Source organism: Oncorhynchus mykiss, chromosome 12 (genome assembly GCF_057628025.1).
Source record: "Oncorhynchus mykiss isolate SJ-2025 chromosome 12, ASM5762802v1, whole genome shotgun sequence".
In the NCBI taxonomy this organism is placed as follows: domain Eukaryota; kingdom Metazoa; phylum Chordata; class Actinopteri; order Salmoniformes; family Salmonidae; genus Oncorhynchus; species Oncorhynchus mykiss.
This window is the reverse complement of record NC_143033.1, coordinates 13,726,835-13,745,150: the sequence shown is the minus strand read 5'-3', so window position 1 is coordinate 13,745,150 and position 18,316 is coordinate 13,726,835. Positions and strand designations below refer to the sequence as shown.

The 18,316-nt window shown below is 46.7% G+C and overlaps 1 protein-coding gene across 1 annotated transcript in view; it reads right to left on the bottom strand.

Annotated features, from left to right (window-relative positions):
* LOC110536984 (spermatid perinuclear RNA-binding protein) overlaps window positions 1–17,840 on the bottom strand; it is a 61,589-nt gene extending 43,749 nt beyond the window's left edge. Inside the window, exons 1-4 of the mRNA XM_090191761.1 lie at window positions 17,620–17,840; window positions 7,427–7,791; window positions 7,025–7,190; window positions 953–1,097 (exon numbers count right to left, since the gene is read on the bottom strand). Coding sequence (XP_090047887.1) covers window positions 953–1,097; window positions 7,025–7,190; window positions 7,427–7,791; window positions 17,620–17,622 — 679 coding nt within the window. The 5' untranslated portion in view covers window positions 17,623–17,840. The remainder of the gene's footprint in view (window positions 1–952; window positions 1,098–7,024; window positions 7,191–7,426; window positions 7,792–17,619) is intronic.
* Window positions 17,841–18,316: the final 476 nt, after the last annotated feature.

Sequence of the window (18,316 nt, the reverse complement as noted above, 5' to 3'; positions counted from 1 at the left end):
GCCCTGTAGCTGTGTTTAGTTAGCCCTGTAGCTGTGTTTAGTTAGCCCTGTAGCTGTGTTTAGTTAGCCATGCAGCTGTGTTTAGTTAGCCCCATAGCTGTTTAGCCCTGCAGCTGTTTAGTTAGCCCGCAGCTGGGTTTAGTTATCACCGCAGCTGGGTTTAGTTAGCCCTGCAGATGTGTTTAGTTAGCCCTGTAGCTGTGTTTAGTTAGCCATGCAGCTGTGTTTAGTTAGCCCTGTAGCTGTTTAGTTAGCCCTGCAGCTGTGTTTAGTTAGCCATGTAGCTGTGTTTAGTTAGCCATGTAGCTTTTTAGTTAGCCCTGTAGCTGTTTAGTTAGCCCTGTAGCTGTGTTTAGTTAGCCATGTAGCTGTTTAGTTAGCCCTGTAGCTGTTTAGTTAGCCCTGTAGCTGTTTAGTTATCCCTGTAGCTGTGTTTAGTTAGCCCTGACAAAGAGGCCCAAGGATGTTTTACAGGCCAATGTAGCCAAGCTGTTGAAAACATGACATGCTACAGGGCAGCGTAGTAGGATGAAGAATCACTATGGCCGCCACTAAACATCTACCACTTTTCTTTTGGCTTGCAGGAAGACATGTTAATACCGATTTGAGACTACATGAGCCCTGAGCCTTATATGGCCCAGACTGTGTGCGTGCACCTGTCTATTTGGTTTGAACAAGAACTAGTGTCTTATGCATGTATTGTCTCCCCAAGGTGGAGGAATACAGGCACAGGGAGGAGCAGGGAACATGGATATATTCACTGATCAAGCTTACTGTGTCCCAGAGGAGCGCTGCTAACAACACTGCTGCTGCTCGACACACACCCCCCCTTTGTATTCCTCTTCCCCCTACCCCCATTTCACCACCTCAGTTGGAGGGGGGAGGAAGAGACAACAGACAAACATAAACAGGAAAACAGCAGCTAGGTTTTACAAAGACGTGTGTGTGGTACCTTGTTCATCCGTGTCGCTGTCTTCTCTCATCTGTGGAGAGCTGAGGGTGACCTTCAGGGTGAGTTTGGGCTCTTTCGTGCAACACACCAAGATGGCCGCCTCTGGCACGCATCGGTGAACCTCGTACTTCTCCTCTGTTAGCTTCTATTAGGGGTCAGAGTTCAATCACAGAGGTGAAGGGTTAAAGGTCATAGCCAGAATAAACTGTACTTGAACGTTGACTGGGTCATTACGATCTCAGCTGGGCTCAGTCCAGGCTGTGAAAGCCGTTAAGAGCAAACCCATTCACCAACACTACACAAACACTTGTGCGTGCACTCACATACTACGTGCAGACACTTACGGGCACACACACACACATCCACTCACAGACAATGCATTTACAAAACAGATTATAAGAAGAGAAAGGGGGAGAACAAAAGAGAAATAAAAAAACGTGATTGATGTAGAGGCTGAAAGCTAGTTCTGGTGTGGAGGCTGAAAGCTAGTTCTGACATGGAGACTGAAAGCTAGTTCTGGTGTGGAGGCTGAAAGCTAGTTCTGGTGTGGAGGCTGAAAACTAGTTCTGACATGGAGGCTGAAAGCTAGTTCTGGTGTGGAGGCTGAAAGCTAGTTCTGACATGGAGGCTGAAAGCTAGTTCTGACATGGAGGCTGAAAGCTAGTGCTGGTGTGGAGGCTGAAAGCTAGTTCTGGTGTGGAGGCTGAAAGCTAGTTCTGGTGTGGAGGCTGAAAGCTAGTTCTGGTGTGGAGGCTGAAAGCTAGTTCTGGTGTGGAGGCTGAAAGATAGTTCTGACATGGAGGCTGAAAGCTAGTTCTGGTGTGGAGGCTGAAAGCTAGTTCTGGTGTGGAGGCTGAAAGCTAGTGCTGGAGTGGAGGCTGAAAGCTAGTTCTGACATGGAGGCTGAAAGCTAGTGCTGGTGTGGAGGCTGAAAGCTAGTTCTGGTGTGGAGGCTGAAAGCTAGTTCTGGAAGCTAGTTCTGGTGTGGAGGCTGAAAGCTAGTTCTGGTGTGGAGGCTGAAAGATAGTTCTGACATGGAGGCTGAAAGCTAGTTCTGGTGTGGAGGCTGAAAGCTAGTTCTGGTGTGGAGGCTGAAAGCTAGTGCTGGAGTGGAGGCTGAAAGCTGGTTCTGGTGTGGAGGCTGAAAGCTAGTTCTGGTGTGGAGGCTGAAAGCTTTTTCTGGTGTGGAGGCTCAAAGCTGGTTCTGGTGTGGAGGCTGAAAGCTAGTTCTGGTGTGGAGGCTGAAAGCTAGTTCTGGTGTGGAGGCTGAAAGCTAGTTCTGGTGTGGAGGCTGAAAGATAGTTCTGGTGTGGAGGCTGAAAGCTAGTTCTGGTGTGGAGGCTCAAAGCTGGTTCTGGTGTGGAGGCTCAAAGCTGGTTCTGTCGCTAGTAATTCCACACGCACAGTTACGATGTGTGTCTCCTTCTTATGCATCTTCCCTAATACACACACAGTTAAGATGTGTGTGCCAGTCCTTTATATTAAGTCTCCCCTCATATAAGGGAAATAAATTACCACTGGCACCAGTGATCCGGCTTAAAATCAGATTATGAATATTAGAGTGTCAGCAGCACTCAGACAGACACAGACACACACACACACACGCACGCACACACACGCACACACACGCACACACTACCAACAATACATAAAAACAGACACATACAAGGATACACAGTCAGTCTTTCTCTCTTTATGCTGTATCCAAGTGTATTCAGTCTCTCTCTAGGCTGTATCCTAGTGTATTCAGTCTCTCTCTAGGCTGTATCCTAGTGTAATCAGTCTCTCTCTAGGCTGTATCCTAGTGTATTCAGTCTCTCTCTAGGCTGTATCCTAGAGTATTCAGTCTCTCTCTTTATGCTGTATCCTAGTGTATTCAGTCTCTCTCTTTATGCTGTATCCTAGTGTATTCAGTATCTCTAGGCTGTATCCTAGTGTATTCAGTCTCTCTCTAGGCTATATCCTAGTGTATTCAGTCTCTCTAGGCTGTATCCTAGTGTATTCAGTCTCTCTAGGCTGTATCCTAGTGTATTCACTCTCTCTAGGCTGTATCCTAGTGTATTCAGTATCTCTAGGCTGTATCCTAGTGTAATCAGTCTCTCTCTAGGCTGTATCCTAGTGTATTCAGTCTCTCTCTAGGCTGTATCCTAGTGTATTCAGTCTCTCTCTAGGCTGTATCCTAGTGTATTCAGTCTCTCTCTTTATACTTTATACTAGTGTATTCAGTCTCTCTCTAAGCTGTATCCTAGTGTATTCAGTCTCTCTCTAGGCTGTATCCTAGTGTATTCAGTCTCTCTCTAGGCTGTATCCTAGTGTAATCAGTCTCTCTCTAGGCTGTATCCTAGTGTATTCAGTCTCTCTCTAGGCTGTATCCTAGTGTATTCAGTCTCTCTCTCTAGGCTGTATCCTAGTGTATTCAGTCTCTCTCTCTAGGCTGTATCCTAGTGTATTCAGTCTCTCTCTTTATGCTGTATCCGAGTGTATTCAATCTCTCTCTAGGCTGTATCCTAGTGTATTCAGTCTATCTCTTTATGCTGTATCCTAGTGTATTCAGTCTCTCTCTTTATGCTGTATCCTAGTGTATTCAGTATCTCTAGGCTGTATCCTAGTGTATTCACTCTCTCTAGGCTGTATCCTAGTGTATTCAGTCTCTCTCTAGGCTATATCCTAGTGTATTCAGTCTCTCTAGGCTGTATCCTAGTGTATTCAGTCTCTCTAGGCTGTATCCTAGTGTATGCACTCTCTCTAGGCTGTATCCTAGTGTATTCAGTCTCTCTCTTTATACTTTATACTAGTGTATTCAGTCTCTCTCTAAGCTGTATCCTAGTGTATTCAGTCTCTCTCTTTATGCTTTATCCTAGTGTATTCAGTCTCTCTCTAGGCTGTATCCTAGTGTATTCAGACACTCTCTCTAGGCTGTATCCTAGTGTATTCAGACACTCTCTCTAGGCTGTATCCTAGTGTATTCAGTCTCCATCTAGGCTATATCCTAGTGTATTCAGTTTTTCTCGCTTGGCTGGAGTCAGTGGGTTTGGCGGCGAATATGAAGCGAGGGCCAGCTGACTTGGCATACAGGTCGCAATGGTGGGTAGTATATGGGGCTTTGGTAACAAAACTGATGGCACTGTGATAGACTGCATCCAATTTGCTGAGTATTTATAGTTGTCCACATATTCTAAGTCAGAACCGTCCAGAGTAGTGATGCTAGTGTTGTATGGCATCAAAGCTTGTTTGGGGGTTTGTTAAGACCGTGTCCAAAGAAGGGCCAGATGTATACAGAATGGTGTCGTCTGCGTAGAGATCAAAGAATCACCCGCAGCAAAAGCGATATCATTGATATATACAGAGAAAAGAGTCGGCCTGAGAATTGAACCCTGTGGCACCCCCATAGAGACTGCCAGAGGTCCGGACAACAGGCCCTCCGATTTGACACACTGAATTCTATCTGAGAAGTAGTTTGTAAACCAGGCGAGGCAGTCATTAGAAACCATGGCTGTTGAGTCTGACGATAAAAATACAGTGATTGACCGAGGCGATGGCCAGGTCGATGAAGACGGCTGCACAGCACTGTTTTTAATCGATGGCGGTTATGATATCGTTTATGACCTTGAGCATGGCAGAGGTACACCCGTGCGTGACCAGCTCGGAAACCGGATTGCATAGCTGAGAAGGTACGGTGGGATTCGAGATGGTCAGTGATCTGTTTATTAACTTGGCTTTCGAAGACTTTAGAAAGGCAGGGCAGGATGGATATAGGTCTGTAACAGTTTGGGTCTAGAGTGTCTCCCCCTTTGAAGAGGGGGATGACCGTGGCCGCTTTCCAATCTTTAGGCATCTCAGACGATACAAAGGAGAGGTTGAACAGACTGGTAATGGGGGTTGCGACAATGGCGGTGGATAATTTTAGGAAGAGAGAGTCCGGATTGTCTAGCCCAGCTTATTTGTACGGGCCCAGGGATGGTCTAGCCCAGCTGATTTGTATGGGTCCAGGTTTTGCAGCTCTTTCAGAACATCTGCTATTTGGATTTGGGTGAAGGAGAAGCTGGGGAGGCTTGGGCCAGTTGCTGCGGGGGGTGCAGAGCTGTTGGTCGGCGTTGGGGTAGCCAGGTGGAAAGCGTGGCCAGCCATAGAGAAATGCTTATTGAAATTCTCGATTATCGTAGATTTGTCTGTGGTGACAGTGTTTCCTAGCCTCAGTGTAGTGGGCAGCTGAGAGGAGGTGTTCTTATTCTCCATGGACTTTACAGTGTCCCAAAACTTTTTGGAATTAGTGCTGCAGGGTGCAAATTTCTGTTTGAAAAAGCTAGCCTTTGCTTTCCTAACTGCCTGTGTATATTGGTTCCTGACTTCCCTGAAAAGTTGCATATCTCGGGGACTATTCAAAGCTAGTGCAGTGCGCCACAGACAGTTCCTATAAGACAGTTCCAATAAGACAGTTCCTATAAGACAGAGCCTATAAGACAGAGCCTATAAGACAGAGCCTATAAGACAGAGCCTATAAGACAGAGCCTATAAGACAGAGCCTATAAGACAGAGCCTATAAGACAGAGCCTATAAGACAGAGCCTATAAGACAGAGCCTATAAGTCAGAGCCTATAAGACAGTTCCTATAAGACAGTTCCTATAAGACAGTTCCAATAAGACAGGTATACCTGTCTATGTAGCTAAGTAAGTATAACCTTAACTACATATGTGCACGTATGCGAGCGTGTGTTTTCTGTTCCTGCCGTGCATGTGTTTTACTAATTAGTAAATCTCCTGGCTGACACTTCTATATTAATTACACATGCTAGCAGCGTATTAATACAACAGTATGTTCTCCTCTCTCTGCTTCTGTTGCTGCCCTCTCCACGACGTCTGCCCCTAGCCTACTCTCCGATTCTGCCCCTAGCCGACTCTCCGATTCTGCCCCTAGCCGACTCTCCGATTCTTCCCCTAGCCGACTCTCCGATTCTGCCCCTAGCCGACTCTCCGATTCTGCCCCTAGCCGACTCTCCGATTCTGCCCCTAGCCGACTCTCCGATTCTGCCCCTAGCCGACTCTCCGATTCTGCCCTTAGCCGACTCTCCGATTCTGCCCTTAGCCGACTCTCCGATTCTGCCCTTAGCCGACTCTCCGATTCTGCCCCTAGCCGACTCTCCGATTCTGCCCCTAGCCGACTCTCCGATTCTGCCCTTAGCCGACTCTCCGATTCTGCCCTTAGCCGACTCTCCGATTCTGCCCCTAGCCGACTCTCCGATTCTGCCCTTAGCAGACTCTCCGATTCTGCCCCTAGCCGACTCTCCGATTCTGCCCCTAGCCGACTCTCCGATTCTGCCCCTAGGCTACTCTCCGATTCTGCCCCTAGGTTACTCTCCGATTCTGCCCCTAGGCTACTCTCCGATTCTGCCCCTAGGCTACTCTCCGATTCGGCCCCTAGGCTACTCTCCGATTCGGCCCCTAGGCTACTCTCCGATTCGGCCCCTAGGCTACTCTCCGATTCGGCCCCTAGGCTACTCTCCGATTCTGCCCCTAGGCTACTCTCTGATTCTGCCCCTAGGCTACTCTCTGATTCTGCCCCATGGCTACTCTCTGATTCTGCCCCATGGCTACTCTCTGATTCTGCCCCTAGGCTACTCTCTGATTCTGCCCCTAGGCTACTCTCTGATTCTGCCCCTAGGCTACTCTCTGATTCTGCCCCTAGGCTACTCTCTGATTCTGCCCCTAGGCTACTCTCTGATTCTTCCCCTAGGCTACTCTCTGATTCTGCCCTAGGCTACTCTCTGATTCTGCCCCTAGGCTACTCTCTGATTCTGCCCCTAGGCTACTCTCTGATTCTGCCCCTAGGCTACTCTCTGATTCTGCCCCTAGGCTACTCTCTGATTCTGCCCCTATGCTGGGGTAAGAAGGACTGACTGACTTCTTACAGGATGTTGGGCCAGTATTTACTACATTACAAAAGTCCATCTACCTTTTGCACACAGGTGTTGAGTGTTTATTATCAACAGAAGGAGAATACATGAGCCGAATATGCCACAGTGTGTGTGTGTGTGTGTGTGTGTGTGTGTGTGTGTGTGTCTCACTCTCTCTTACCTGTATCTGCAGCGGCAGGTTATCACAGACAGCACACAGCAGTGTCTCTGTTGGTTTCTCTCTACACATCAGCACCAGCTCCAGGTCCATGTCCTGTTTGATGAGCAGACCTTTAGCCACCAGGCCGATCCTCATCACGCCACATAGAACACCTCCACTGGGCTCACTGAGGATAACAGACAGAAAGCCGGGTTATACTCTAAACATTTAAACCACCTATCAGACCTAGGTCAAATTTGGGGTTCGCAATTATTTAAACCCAAAAACATCCCAAAAACCTCATAAAATCAACAAGATCATAAAAATATGTCAGGACCTGAAGACCAAAAATGTTAGTCTAACCAGCAGTCACCAGACAGCCCCCTATGTCCCAGCATGCATCGGTTAGAACCAGATGCCCACCTGCTACCGCCGTCTGTGGAGTCATCTGGGCTGGCTCTGGGACTAAGACTGGGGTCGTCGTTAGGGTTAAGGTCATCGTCATGGTCACAGCTACCATCCTTTGGCACCGGGCTGTCTGTGGGGTTGGGCTGGCCGACTGCTGCGTCTGACTGACCGTCTGTCTGGCCGACTGCTGCGTCTGTCTGGCTGTTGCTCTGCACTGATTGAACGTTGCTCTGGTCTATCCAATCAGAGACGTGTTTGAGGGCACCCTCCACGGTGGACACCAGGGTCTGGACCGCCTCCAGCTCAGACGATGATGGGTAGACGGAGGAGTGCTTGGCCATGACGTGACGGTCATCATTACCGAACGAACGGAAGGACCTCTGTGGGGGAGGGGGAGAGTAAAGAACACAATGACCTCACACACAAAAATAACACAATAAAAGTCCAAGGCACATTCTCCCATACACACCCTCTCAATCACAATCTCCCCCCCACAGGGATGGCGTGCATCTCACGGATGAGGGAAACAACCTTTTCCTTGAGAGTCTGAGAGCTGATCTCTCCTTCGTTGTAGCAAGACGCACACAGTAGTTCACACCACCACACTCCCTGCCACTTGCCAGCTACTCCACGAACCCAAAGGCTCGACCTTATAAATTATAATAAGTGTGTGTGTGTGTGTGTGTGTGGTGTGTCAGGAGGGGGCTGTCAAAACTAGAGGTCGACCGAGTATGATTTTTCAACGCCGATACCGATTATTGGAGGACAAAAAAGGCCGATACCGATTAATCGGACGATGTTTGCCATTTATTTGTAATAATGACAATTACAACAATACTGAATGAACACTTATTTTCACTTAATAGAATACATCAATAAAATCAATTTAGCCTGAAATAAATAATGAAACATGTTCAATTTGGTTTAAATAATGCAAAAACAAAGTGTTGGAGAAAAAAGTAAAAGTGCAATATGTGCCATGTAAAAAAGCTAACGTTTCAGTTCCTTGCTCAGAACATGAGAACATATGAAAGCTGGTGGTTCCTTTTAACATGAGTCTTCAGTATTCCCAGGTAAGAAGTTTTAGGTTGTAGTTATTATAGGAATTCTAGGACTATTTCTCTCTATACCATTTGTATTTCATATACCTTTGACTATTGGATGTTCTTATAGGCACTTTAGTATTGCCAGTGTAACAGTATAGCTTCCGTCCCTCTTCTCGCTCCTCCCTGGGCTCGAACCAGGAACTCAACGACAACAGCCACCCTCGAAGCAGCGTTACCCATGCAGAGCAAGGGGAACAACTACTCCAAGTCTCAGAGCGAGTGACGTTTTAAACGCTATTAGCACGCACCCCGCTAACTAGCTAGCCATTTCACATCACATCGTTACACCAGCCTAATCTCGGGGGTTAATAGGTTTGAAGTCATAAACAGCAGAGCTGCTGGCAAAATGCACGAAAGTGCTGTTTGAATGAATGCTTACGAGCCTGCTGGTGCCTACCACCGCTCAGTCAGACTGCTCGATCAAATCATGGACTTAATTATAACACAACACACAGAAATACGAGCCTTTGGTCATTAATATGGTCGAATCCGGAAACTATCATCTCGAAAACAAGAGGTTTATTCTTTCAGGGAAATACGGATCCGTTCAATATTTTATCTAACGGGTGGCATCCATCAGTCTAAATATTCCTGTTACATTGCACAACCTTCAATGTTATGTCATAATTATGTAAAACTCTGGCAAATTAGTTCGCAATGAGCCAGGCTGCCCAAACTGTTGCATATACCCTGACTCTACGTGCAATGAACTCAAGAGAAGTGACACAATTTCACCTGGTTAATATTGCCTGCTAACCTGGATTTCTTTTAGCTAGATTTAAAAATATATACTTCTGTGTATTGATTTTAAGAAAGGCATTGGTGTTTATGGTTAGGTACACGTTGGAGCAACAACAGTCCTTTTTCGCCAATACCCACCGCATGGATTATATGCAACGCAGGACGCGCTAGATAAACTAGTAATATCATCAACCATGTGTAGTTAACTAGTGATTATGATTGATTAAGTTTAATGCCAGCTAGCAACTTACCTTGGCTTCTTACTGCATTCGCGTAACAGGCAGGCTCCTTAACCGCATGTTTGAATCCCTGAGCTGACAAGGTAGAAATCAAGAGGCTACATACACAGTGTGGTACGGTGTACCTGTAATTACTAACATTTATTTGAATACTGTGTTTAATAATTGTGAGATGAAATGGAATGGACGTGTGTACTGTGTTTTTGTGTTTACACAGCGGACTCTGCGAAGCGAGTATGTTGTTGTGTGTGTGTGTGTGTGTGTGTGCGTTCCAACTGACAAGAGTGTTATATTTACCTTTGCTCTATGCTTGCTTTTACACCAAACCAATTACACAAGACTTTCACCGCTCCACTGCGGCTGAAGCCAGTCAGCCACATTACATAAACACATTAGATGGTGTAATACATGTGGAGCTGTGCTGTGTAGTGAATGTGCAGCACTGCCCTCCAATAATAATATCTTCAGTCCAACCACTTACTGGTCTGGTAACACGCTAACCACTTACTGGTCTGGTAGCACGCTAACCACTTACTGGTCTGGTAGCACGCTAACCACTTACTGGTCTGGTAGCACGCTAACCACTTACTGGTCTGGTAGCACGCTAACCACTTACTGGTCTGGTAACACGCTAACCACTTACTGGTCTGGTAGCATGCTAACCACTTACTGGTCTGGTAGCACGCTAACCACTTACTGGTCTGGTAGCATGCAAAGCCCTGTTCCCGCACACATAGACACACACCCTCGCTATTCCCCCATAAATTGGCTGACCAGGTGTCAAGGTCAAAAGATTGTGTGCGGTTCGGAATGTGACAAATGGAACATTTTGATTAATGTTTAAACAGCCATTTTTTTCTGTTAAAACCACAACAAAAAATCATAAAATTCCACATCAATGCAGAACAACGGTCCTATTCTATATGTATGACTGCTAGGGCCTGGTAATGAAGTTATATCTACTGCAGTCATATACCCTTGAAAGCACCTCGGCTACGGCATGTGTGTCTGTCTGGAAGGGTACACTACAGCATGCGTGTCTGTCTGGAAGGGTACACTACGGCATGTGTGTCTGTCTGGAAGGGTACACTACGGTATGTGTGTCTGTCTGGAAGGGTACACTACGGCATGCGTGTGTCTGGAAGGGTACACTACGGCTTTTAAATGCCGACACAAAACCTTCTCTGGAGATCATTTCGAAGCGCAACTAAACGGCCATTTGACTTGTCTGTAAGGGAATGCCACTTCTACAGCGGGACTAACGTCCATCAACAGGCGACCAGAACTGTCAATCAAATAATGTAGAGACCACTCTCTCCTAAAAAAAGTACTTTAAAGTTTGTTAAATACCGTGATTTACCAAGACGTTTACTAGAAAGAAAACATCTTCTGCCAGGAATCGACTCCTAAGATTCAGGATTTTTGGAATGGAGAAGACTGATTATTTGAAGTACTTCTGAGAACAAACACATGCATCCTTCATAGCGAGCAAGCGAAGGACGGACAGAGAAGGAAGGGACAGAGAAGGAAGGGACACAGTAGAAGGAAGGGACACAGTAGAAGGAAGGGACACAGTAGAAGGAAGGGACACAGTAGAAGGCAGGAACACAGTAGAAGGCAGGAACACAGTAGAAGGCAGGAACACAGTAGAAGGCAGGAACACAGTAGAAGGCAGGGACACAATAGAAGGAAGGGACTCAGTGAGGGAAGGGACACATGTAGAAGGACTGGACACAGAGAAGGAAGGGACACAGTAGAAGGCAGGGACACAGAGAAGGAAGGGACACCGAGAAGGAAGGGACACAGTAGAAGGAAGGGACACAGTAGAAGGAAGGGACACAGTAGAAGGAAGGGACACAGGAGAAGGAAGGGACACAGGAGAAGGAAGGGACACAGAGAAGGAAGGGACACAGTAGAAGGAAGGGAGACAGTAGAAGGCAGGGACACAGCAGAAGGAAGGGACACAGCAGAAGGAAGGGACACAGAGAAGGAAGGGACACAGTAGAAGGCAGGGACACAGAGAATGAAGGGACACAATAGAAGGCAGGGAGGGACACAGTAGAAGGAAGGGACACAGTAGAAGGAAGGGACACAGAGAGGAAGGGACACAGTAGAAGGAAGGGACACAGTAGAAGGAAGGGACACAGTAGAAGGAAGGGACACAGTAGAAGGCAGGGACACAGTAGAAGGAAGGGACACAGCAGAAGGAAGGGACACAGCAGAAGGAAGGGACACAGCAGAAGGAAGGTCAAAAATAAAATAAAATGAAATACATTGTCCCATCAGGGATTTTCTTAACGTTAAGGAAATAACATCATGTTAACGTTTTGTATACAATAACTAGTGTGCAGAGAGAGAGAGAGTTGCTCTCTCGGGAACAATGCACATACTGTTCAGTGATGTGTGTGTACCATTCCTATTGTGAGTGTAAAATGTAAAGGTATGTATCGTGTGTGCGGATTGTGTGTGTGTGTGTGTGTGTGTGTGTGTGCCATGTGGAGTGTTTCGCACACTTGTGTGTATCACATGGCCATAGTAAGTGTTGGGTGAACAGAGTGATGCTGTGTGTGATGAATGTATCCAGGGTCATGGAAGGGCAGGGCAGCAGAGTGACATGGAGGAGAGAGGAGAGGGATAGGACCAGCCCAGGGCAGATTGCATAAACAATTCAGCCTGTGATTTATCAGCACAACGCTTGGTACCTCCTGCACAAAAGATGGCCCCGTTTTATTGTGGTTTTAACAGCCTTTCAAATTTCCACACACACGCGTGCAGGGCAAGGCACACACACAGAAAGCCGGATCCTTTTCCCAATTACTTAGTCTCAGCGAGTGGGGTCAGTCAACCACTATAAATCTGGTATCGAGAGAGACAATGAGAGATCCAGTATACTGTGTACACACACACACACACACACACAATCAATCAGTAAGTCCTAGCTCAGTTTGAGGTCCTGACAGCAACTGCCATTTTACACACTTCTACCATAAACACTACAATACCCAGCGTGCATTGCTAAGCGCATAGCTAAGGATAATATTCCATGTTCCAGAACTACAACACAAAACTAGGATCGATTTGGATCTTTTAAATCATAATGAATAACAGGCGGGACCTAATCCTAGATCACTAATGATATTCATTCTGTCCTGGCCAGAGCAGAGCTGAGGAGGAACTGAGGAGTATAACAAGGTCTCAACACTCTCCCTGAGAAGTCAATAGAGATATAGATGCCAGACGGATTGTGTCTGTGTGTTTGTGTGTTTGTGTGTGTGTCTCCATAAATTATAAAATCAAATTAAAAAACAATAAGGAAGCAGGGCTCTGTAGTGTGGTGTGCTGTGGTGTCATGTGCTGTGGTGTGTGGTATGGAGTGGTGTGGTATGTGCTGTGGTATGTATGCTGTGGTAGGCTTTGGCGGTATTCAGTATATACCGTATACCGGGGTATTTGGAAAAAGCCACTGGATGGTTTTTCAATACCGTGGAAACTATTTCTTTTTAAAATTGTTTTTTTTATAAATTTCAATATTTGTAGCAACTTTTTAAGTAAATGCCTGCAGTCAACTTGGGCAATATGTTAGGAGATAAAGAACATTGCATTCTTAATTTCACCCGTCACATTAATATTTAGCTGTCCCCAGTCACGTGTCACGTGGTGTTTGTTTACAAGCACACAACGATGAGAGACCAGAGCCTTGTAGTCATGCAGCATGCGCCAGGTAATCGAAGTATGGTATGGAATTCACAACTAAATGTTTGCCAGCTAGATATCTTATAACTATTAACTTAACTGCCTAAAATCTTCTAAATGCTCTGCAGTTGTGCATTTGGTTTGCTAATTTAGTAGCTAGTTTGTTTCTAGCTAAGTGGTTAGCTTCTTCCAAAATGAAGCATTTGCGAGGTAACAGCAGAGAATCCTTTCCTGGATCAAGAGCCTTGCTGCCTAATATTTGTTTTGTGCTTGCAGAAAATGTGAGAAGAATGTTTTAGTTACTTTTATACTTACATAGTTTGGGTCAGAAACTGTACAAAATGTTCGCAATGCAGTCGTTAGCATTTAGTTAGCATTCTCTATGAGGACACCTCAGTACATATTTGCATTTTGTTAGCATTCTGGTTAGTGACGTGTATTGGGCTTTGAATATTAGTACTTTTAAAATAAATACCTGCAGTCAACTTGTGCACTAGGTAATAGATAAAGCAGATCACATTCATCATTTCGTCTGTTATATAATTTGCCTGTATGAAGCTTACCGGTGCTATGAAGCTTACCGGTGCTATGAAGCTTACCGGTGCTATGAAGCTTTCCGGTACTATGAAGCTTACCGGTGCTATGAAGCTTACTGGTACTTGAAGCTTTTTCATTATGAAGCTTTTCTTAAATTGAACCTTTAACTAGGCAAGTCAGTTAAGAACACATCATTTTTTACAATGACGGCCTACTGGGGAACAGTGGGTTAACTTTTTCAAACAGAAATTTGCATCCTGTAGCACAAACTCCAAAAGGTTCTGAGACACTGTAAAGTCCATAGAGAACAAGAGCACCTCCTCTCAGCTGGCCACTGCACTGAGGCTAGGTAACACGGTCACCACCGATAAATCCATGATAATCGAAAATTTTAATAAACATTTCTCTACGGCTGGCCATGCTTTCCTCCAGGCTACCCCAACCCCGACCAACAGCTCCGCACCCCCCGCAGCTACCTGCCTGAGCCTCCCCAGCTTCTACTTCACCCAAATCCAGATAGCAGATGTTCTGAAATAGCTGCAAAACCCAGACCCGTACAAATCAGCTGGGCTAGACAATCTGGACCCTCTCTTCCTAAAACTATCCGCCGCCAATGTTGCAACCCCTATTACCAGTCTGTTCAACCTCTCTTTCGTATCGTCTGAGATACCAAAAGATTGGAAAGCTGCCGCAGTCATCCCCCTCTTCAAAGGGGGTGACACTCTAGACCCAAACTGTTACAGACCTATATCCATCCTGTCCTGCCTTTCAAAGTCTTCGAAAGTCAAGTTAACAAACAGGTCACTGACCATTTCAAATCCCACCGTACCTTCTCCGCTGTGCAATCCGGTTCCCGAGCTGGTCACGGGTGTACCTCTGCCACGCTCAAGGTACTAAACGATATCATAACCGCCATCGATTAAAAGACAGTACTGTGCAGCCGTCTTCATCGACCTGGCCAATGCTTTTGACTCTGTCAATCACCATATTCTTATCGGCAGACTCAATAGCCTTGGTTTCTCAAATGACTGCCTCGCCTGGTTCACCAACTACTTCGCAGACAAAATTCAGTGTGTCAAATCGGAGGGCCTGTTGTCCGGACCTCTGGCAGTCTCTATGGGGGTACCACAGGGTTCAATTCTCAGGCCGACCCTTTTCTCTGTATATATCAATGATGTTGCTCTTGCTGCTGGTGGTTCCCTGATCCACCTCTACACAGACGACACCATTCTGTATACATCTGGCCCTTCTTTGGGCACTGTGTTAACTAACCTCCAGACAAGCTTCAATGCCATACAACACTCCTTCCGTGGCCTCCAACTGCTCTTAAATGCAAGTAAAACTAAATGCATGCTCTTCAACCGTTCGCTGGGAGCTTGGGAGCTGGGAGCTTCGTGAGGTGAGTCATCTATGCAGCGAACTAAATAAGTGAGGTGATCAAGTTACACTTGTATGAAATTCACTACTAATGTAGTGCTATATGTACTACATTACACCTTAATATCTTACGTTAGTTTGCCAGCTCAAGCGTCTTGGTAGCAGCATCAGAGACAATCCACTCCTGGATTAAGATAACATTTGTTTGTGAGTGCTACAAACTGCGTTTTGAGATATTTGCACAACTTATTGAGCTGGGTTGTCTGTCCTAGTAATACATGTGATCTTTAGCATTTACCTAGCATCCACTATGATAAATCCTTAGTACTTGTTAGCATTATGTTAGCATTCTGGTAAGTGGCGTTTTTGGGGGTATTCTTTAGTAATAAAAATATATATACAGCTCCTTGTGTGCACTACTGGTAATACTGTATATCCTGGGATGGCACGGTATAAAGGTATAGAACTCTGGATACTGCCCAACCCTATTATGTGGTGTGGCGTGGTGTTGTATGTGTGTGCGCGTGCGTGCGTGCACATTGATCAGTGTGTGTGTGTGTGTGTTTCCTAAACAGCCTAGCTATGGTGAGCACAGCCCTCATTATCCAGGGTTATTTATGAACGCCTCCTATACACCTCCTGCCCTCCCAGCACCTCCACCCCTCCCTCCCTTTTAATAATTAATGGTGCTGTCTGTGCTCCCCTGGGGCTCAACTTCAGAGTCAGGGGTAAGAACCATCAATCTCTCTCTCTCTCTCTCTTCCTCCACCTCTCTCTCTCTTCCTCCACCTCTCTCTCTCTTCCTCCACCTCTCTCTCCCACAACTCTCTGTCTCTTCTCCCACCACTCTCTCTCTCTTTTTCCCACCACTCTCTCTTCCTCCACCTCTCTCTCTCTTCCTCCACCTCTCTCTCTTCCTCCACCTCTCTCTCTCTTCCTCCACCTCTCTCTCTCTTCCTCCACCTCTCTCTCTCTTCCTCCACCTCTCTCTCTTCCTCACACTCTCTCTCTTCCTCACTCTCTTCTCCCACCACTCTCTCCCACAACTCTGTCTCTTCCTCCACCACTCTCTCTCTTCCTCCACCACTCTCTCTCTCCCTCCACCACTCTCTCTCTCCCTCCACCACTCTCTCTCTCTTCCTCCACCACTCTCTCTCTCTCTTCCTCCACCACTCTCTCTCCCTCCACCACTCTCTCTATCCCTCCACCACTCTCTCTCTCCCTCCACCACTCTCTCTCTCCCTCCACCACTCTCTCTCTCCCTCCACCACTCTCTCTCCCTCCACCACTCTCTCTCTTCCTCCACCACTCTCTCTCTCTCTTCCTCCACCACTCTCTCTTTCTCTTCCTCCACCACTCTCTCTCTTCCTCCACCACTCTCTCTCTTCCTCCACCACTCTCTCTCTCTTCCTCCACCACTCTCTCTCTCTCTCCCTCCACCACTCTCTCTCCCTCCACCACTCTCTCTCTCTCCCTCCACCACTCTCTCTCTCTCTCCCTCCACCACTCTCTCTCTCCCTCCCTCCACCACTCTCTCTCTCCCTCCCTCCACCACTCTCTCCCTCCACCACTCTCTCTCTCTCTCCCTCCACCACTCTCTCTCTCCCTCCCTCCACCACTCTCTCTCCCTCCCTCCACCACTCTCTCTCTCCCTCCAATACTCTCTCTCCCTCCAATACTCTCTCTCTCTTCCTCCACCTATCCCTCTTCCTCCACCTATCCCTCTTCCTCCACCTATCCCTCTCTTCCTCCACCTATCCCTCTCTTCCTCCACCTATCCCTCTCTTCATCCACCTATCCCTCTCTTCCTCCACCTATCCCTCTCTTCCTCCACCTATCCCTCTCTTCCTCTACCACTCTCTCTCACTTCCTCCGCTCTTCCTCCACCACTCTCCGTCCCTTGTTCTCTTCCTCTCTTTCTCATTCTCTCTCCTTCCTCTCTCCCTACCTCACTCGTTTTCTCCTCTCTTGTTCTCTCCATTTTGTTCTTCCTCTCCTTTCTCCAACGTGTTCCTGAAATCCTCTCTCGCTCACTTCCTCTACTATCTCTATTTCTCCCCTCTCCCTCCCCGTTGATAAACCAAGTCATGGCCCAAGTCTAGGTGCACTGTTGTCTGATCAGAGTAATATTACACACCTCACCATCCACCTACTTCTGACCTAAAGCACAAAACTCTGTCTTCACACTGACATTACTAACACAATCTAGGGACCATCTATGCTGGCCTTTTGACTCTTTCCACTTTCCAGGCCATCGTTGTAAATAAGACTTTGTTTTCAACTGAACTGCCCAGTAAAATATGTTAAATAAATAAAAAGCATGGATGCTGCAGACTTCCCAGGTTAAACAAGTATCTCCACCGAACAATAACTCAATAACTGTATTGAGCTGTATGTCTACTGTAGAAACAGAATAGATTAACATATTGATACTCCTCACTCATCATACACATTCTGACAGGAAGCACTTGCACAGGCAGAAACACACACTCATGCAAGCACACACACTACTTACCATGCCTGCAGGAGGAGTGGGGGCTCCTTGTTTGTCTCCTTTTGTGGCCCGGGTGAGTTTTCGGGTGCGTTTCCGGGTGCTTTGCCGGGTGAGTTTTCGGGTGCGTTTCCGGGTGAGTTTTCGGGTGCGTTTCCGGGTGCGTTGCCGGGTGAGTTTTCGGGTGCGTTGCCGGTGTGGCTCTGTGATATCAGGACAGATCAGGGGTATCCTCTGCTCTCTGACTCCTCATACGCTCCCCTCTGACCGAGCCCCCCAGACTACAGACCGGACTTCCTCTGTCTCACCTGGAGGGAGAGAGAGAAAGAAGGATGGATAGATTGAGAGAGAGAAAGAGACAGGGAGACAAAGAGAGAGAGAAAGAGAGACAATGAGAGAGAGAGAGAGAAAGAGAGACAATGAGAGAGAGAGAGAGAGAGAGAGAGAGAGAGAGAGAGAGAGAGAGAGAGAGAGAGAGAGAGAGAGAGAGAGAGAGAGAGAGAGAGAGAGAGAGAGAGAGAGAGAGAGAGAGAGAGAGAGAGAGAGAGAGAGAGAGAGAGTGAGAAAGGAAAATACTGATCAGGAAAATGCAACCAGACAATAGTATATTATCTACCAAAACCCTCCTTAATAATGATCACACAGCTACAATACATGACCACTCCTCCCCCCCTTTACTACTTTAGTGCACACACACCTCAGCAGGGTTATGGTCTAGTCT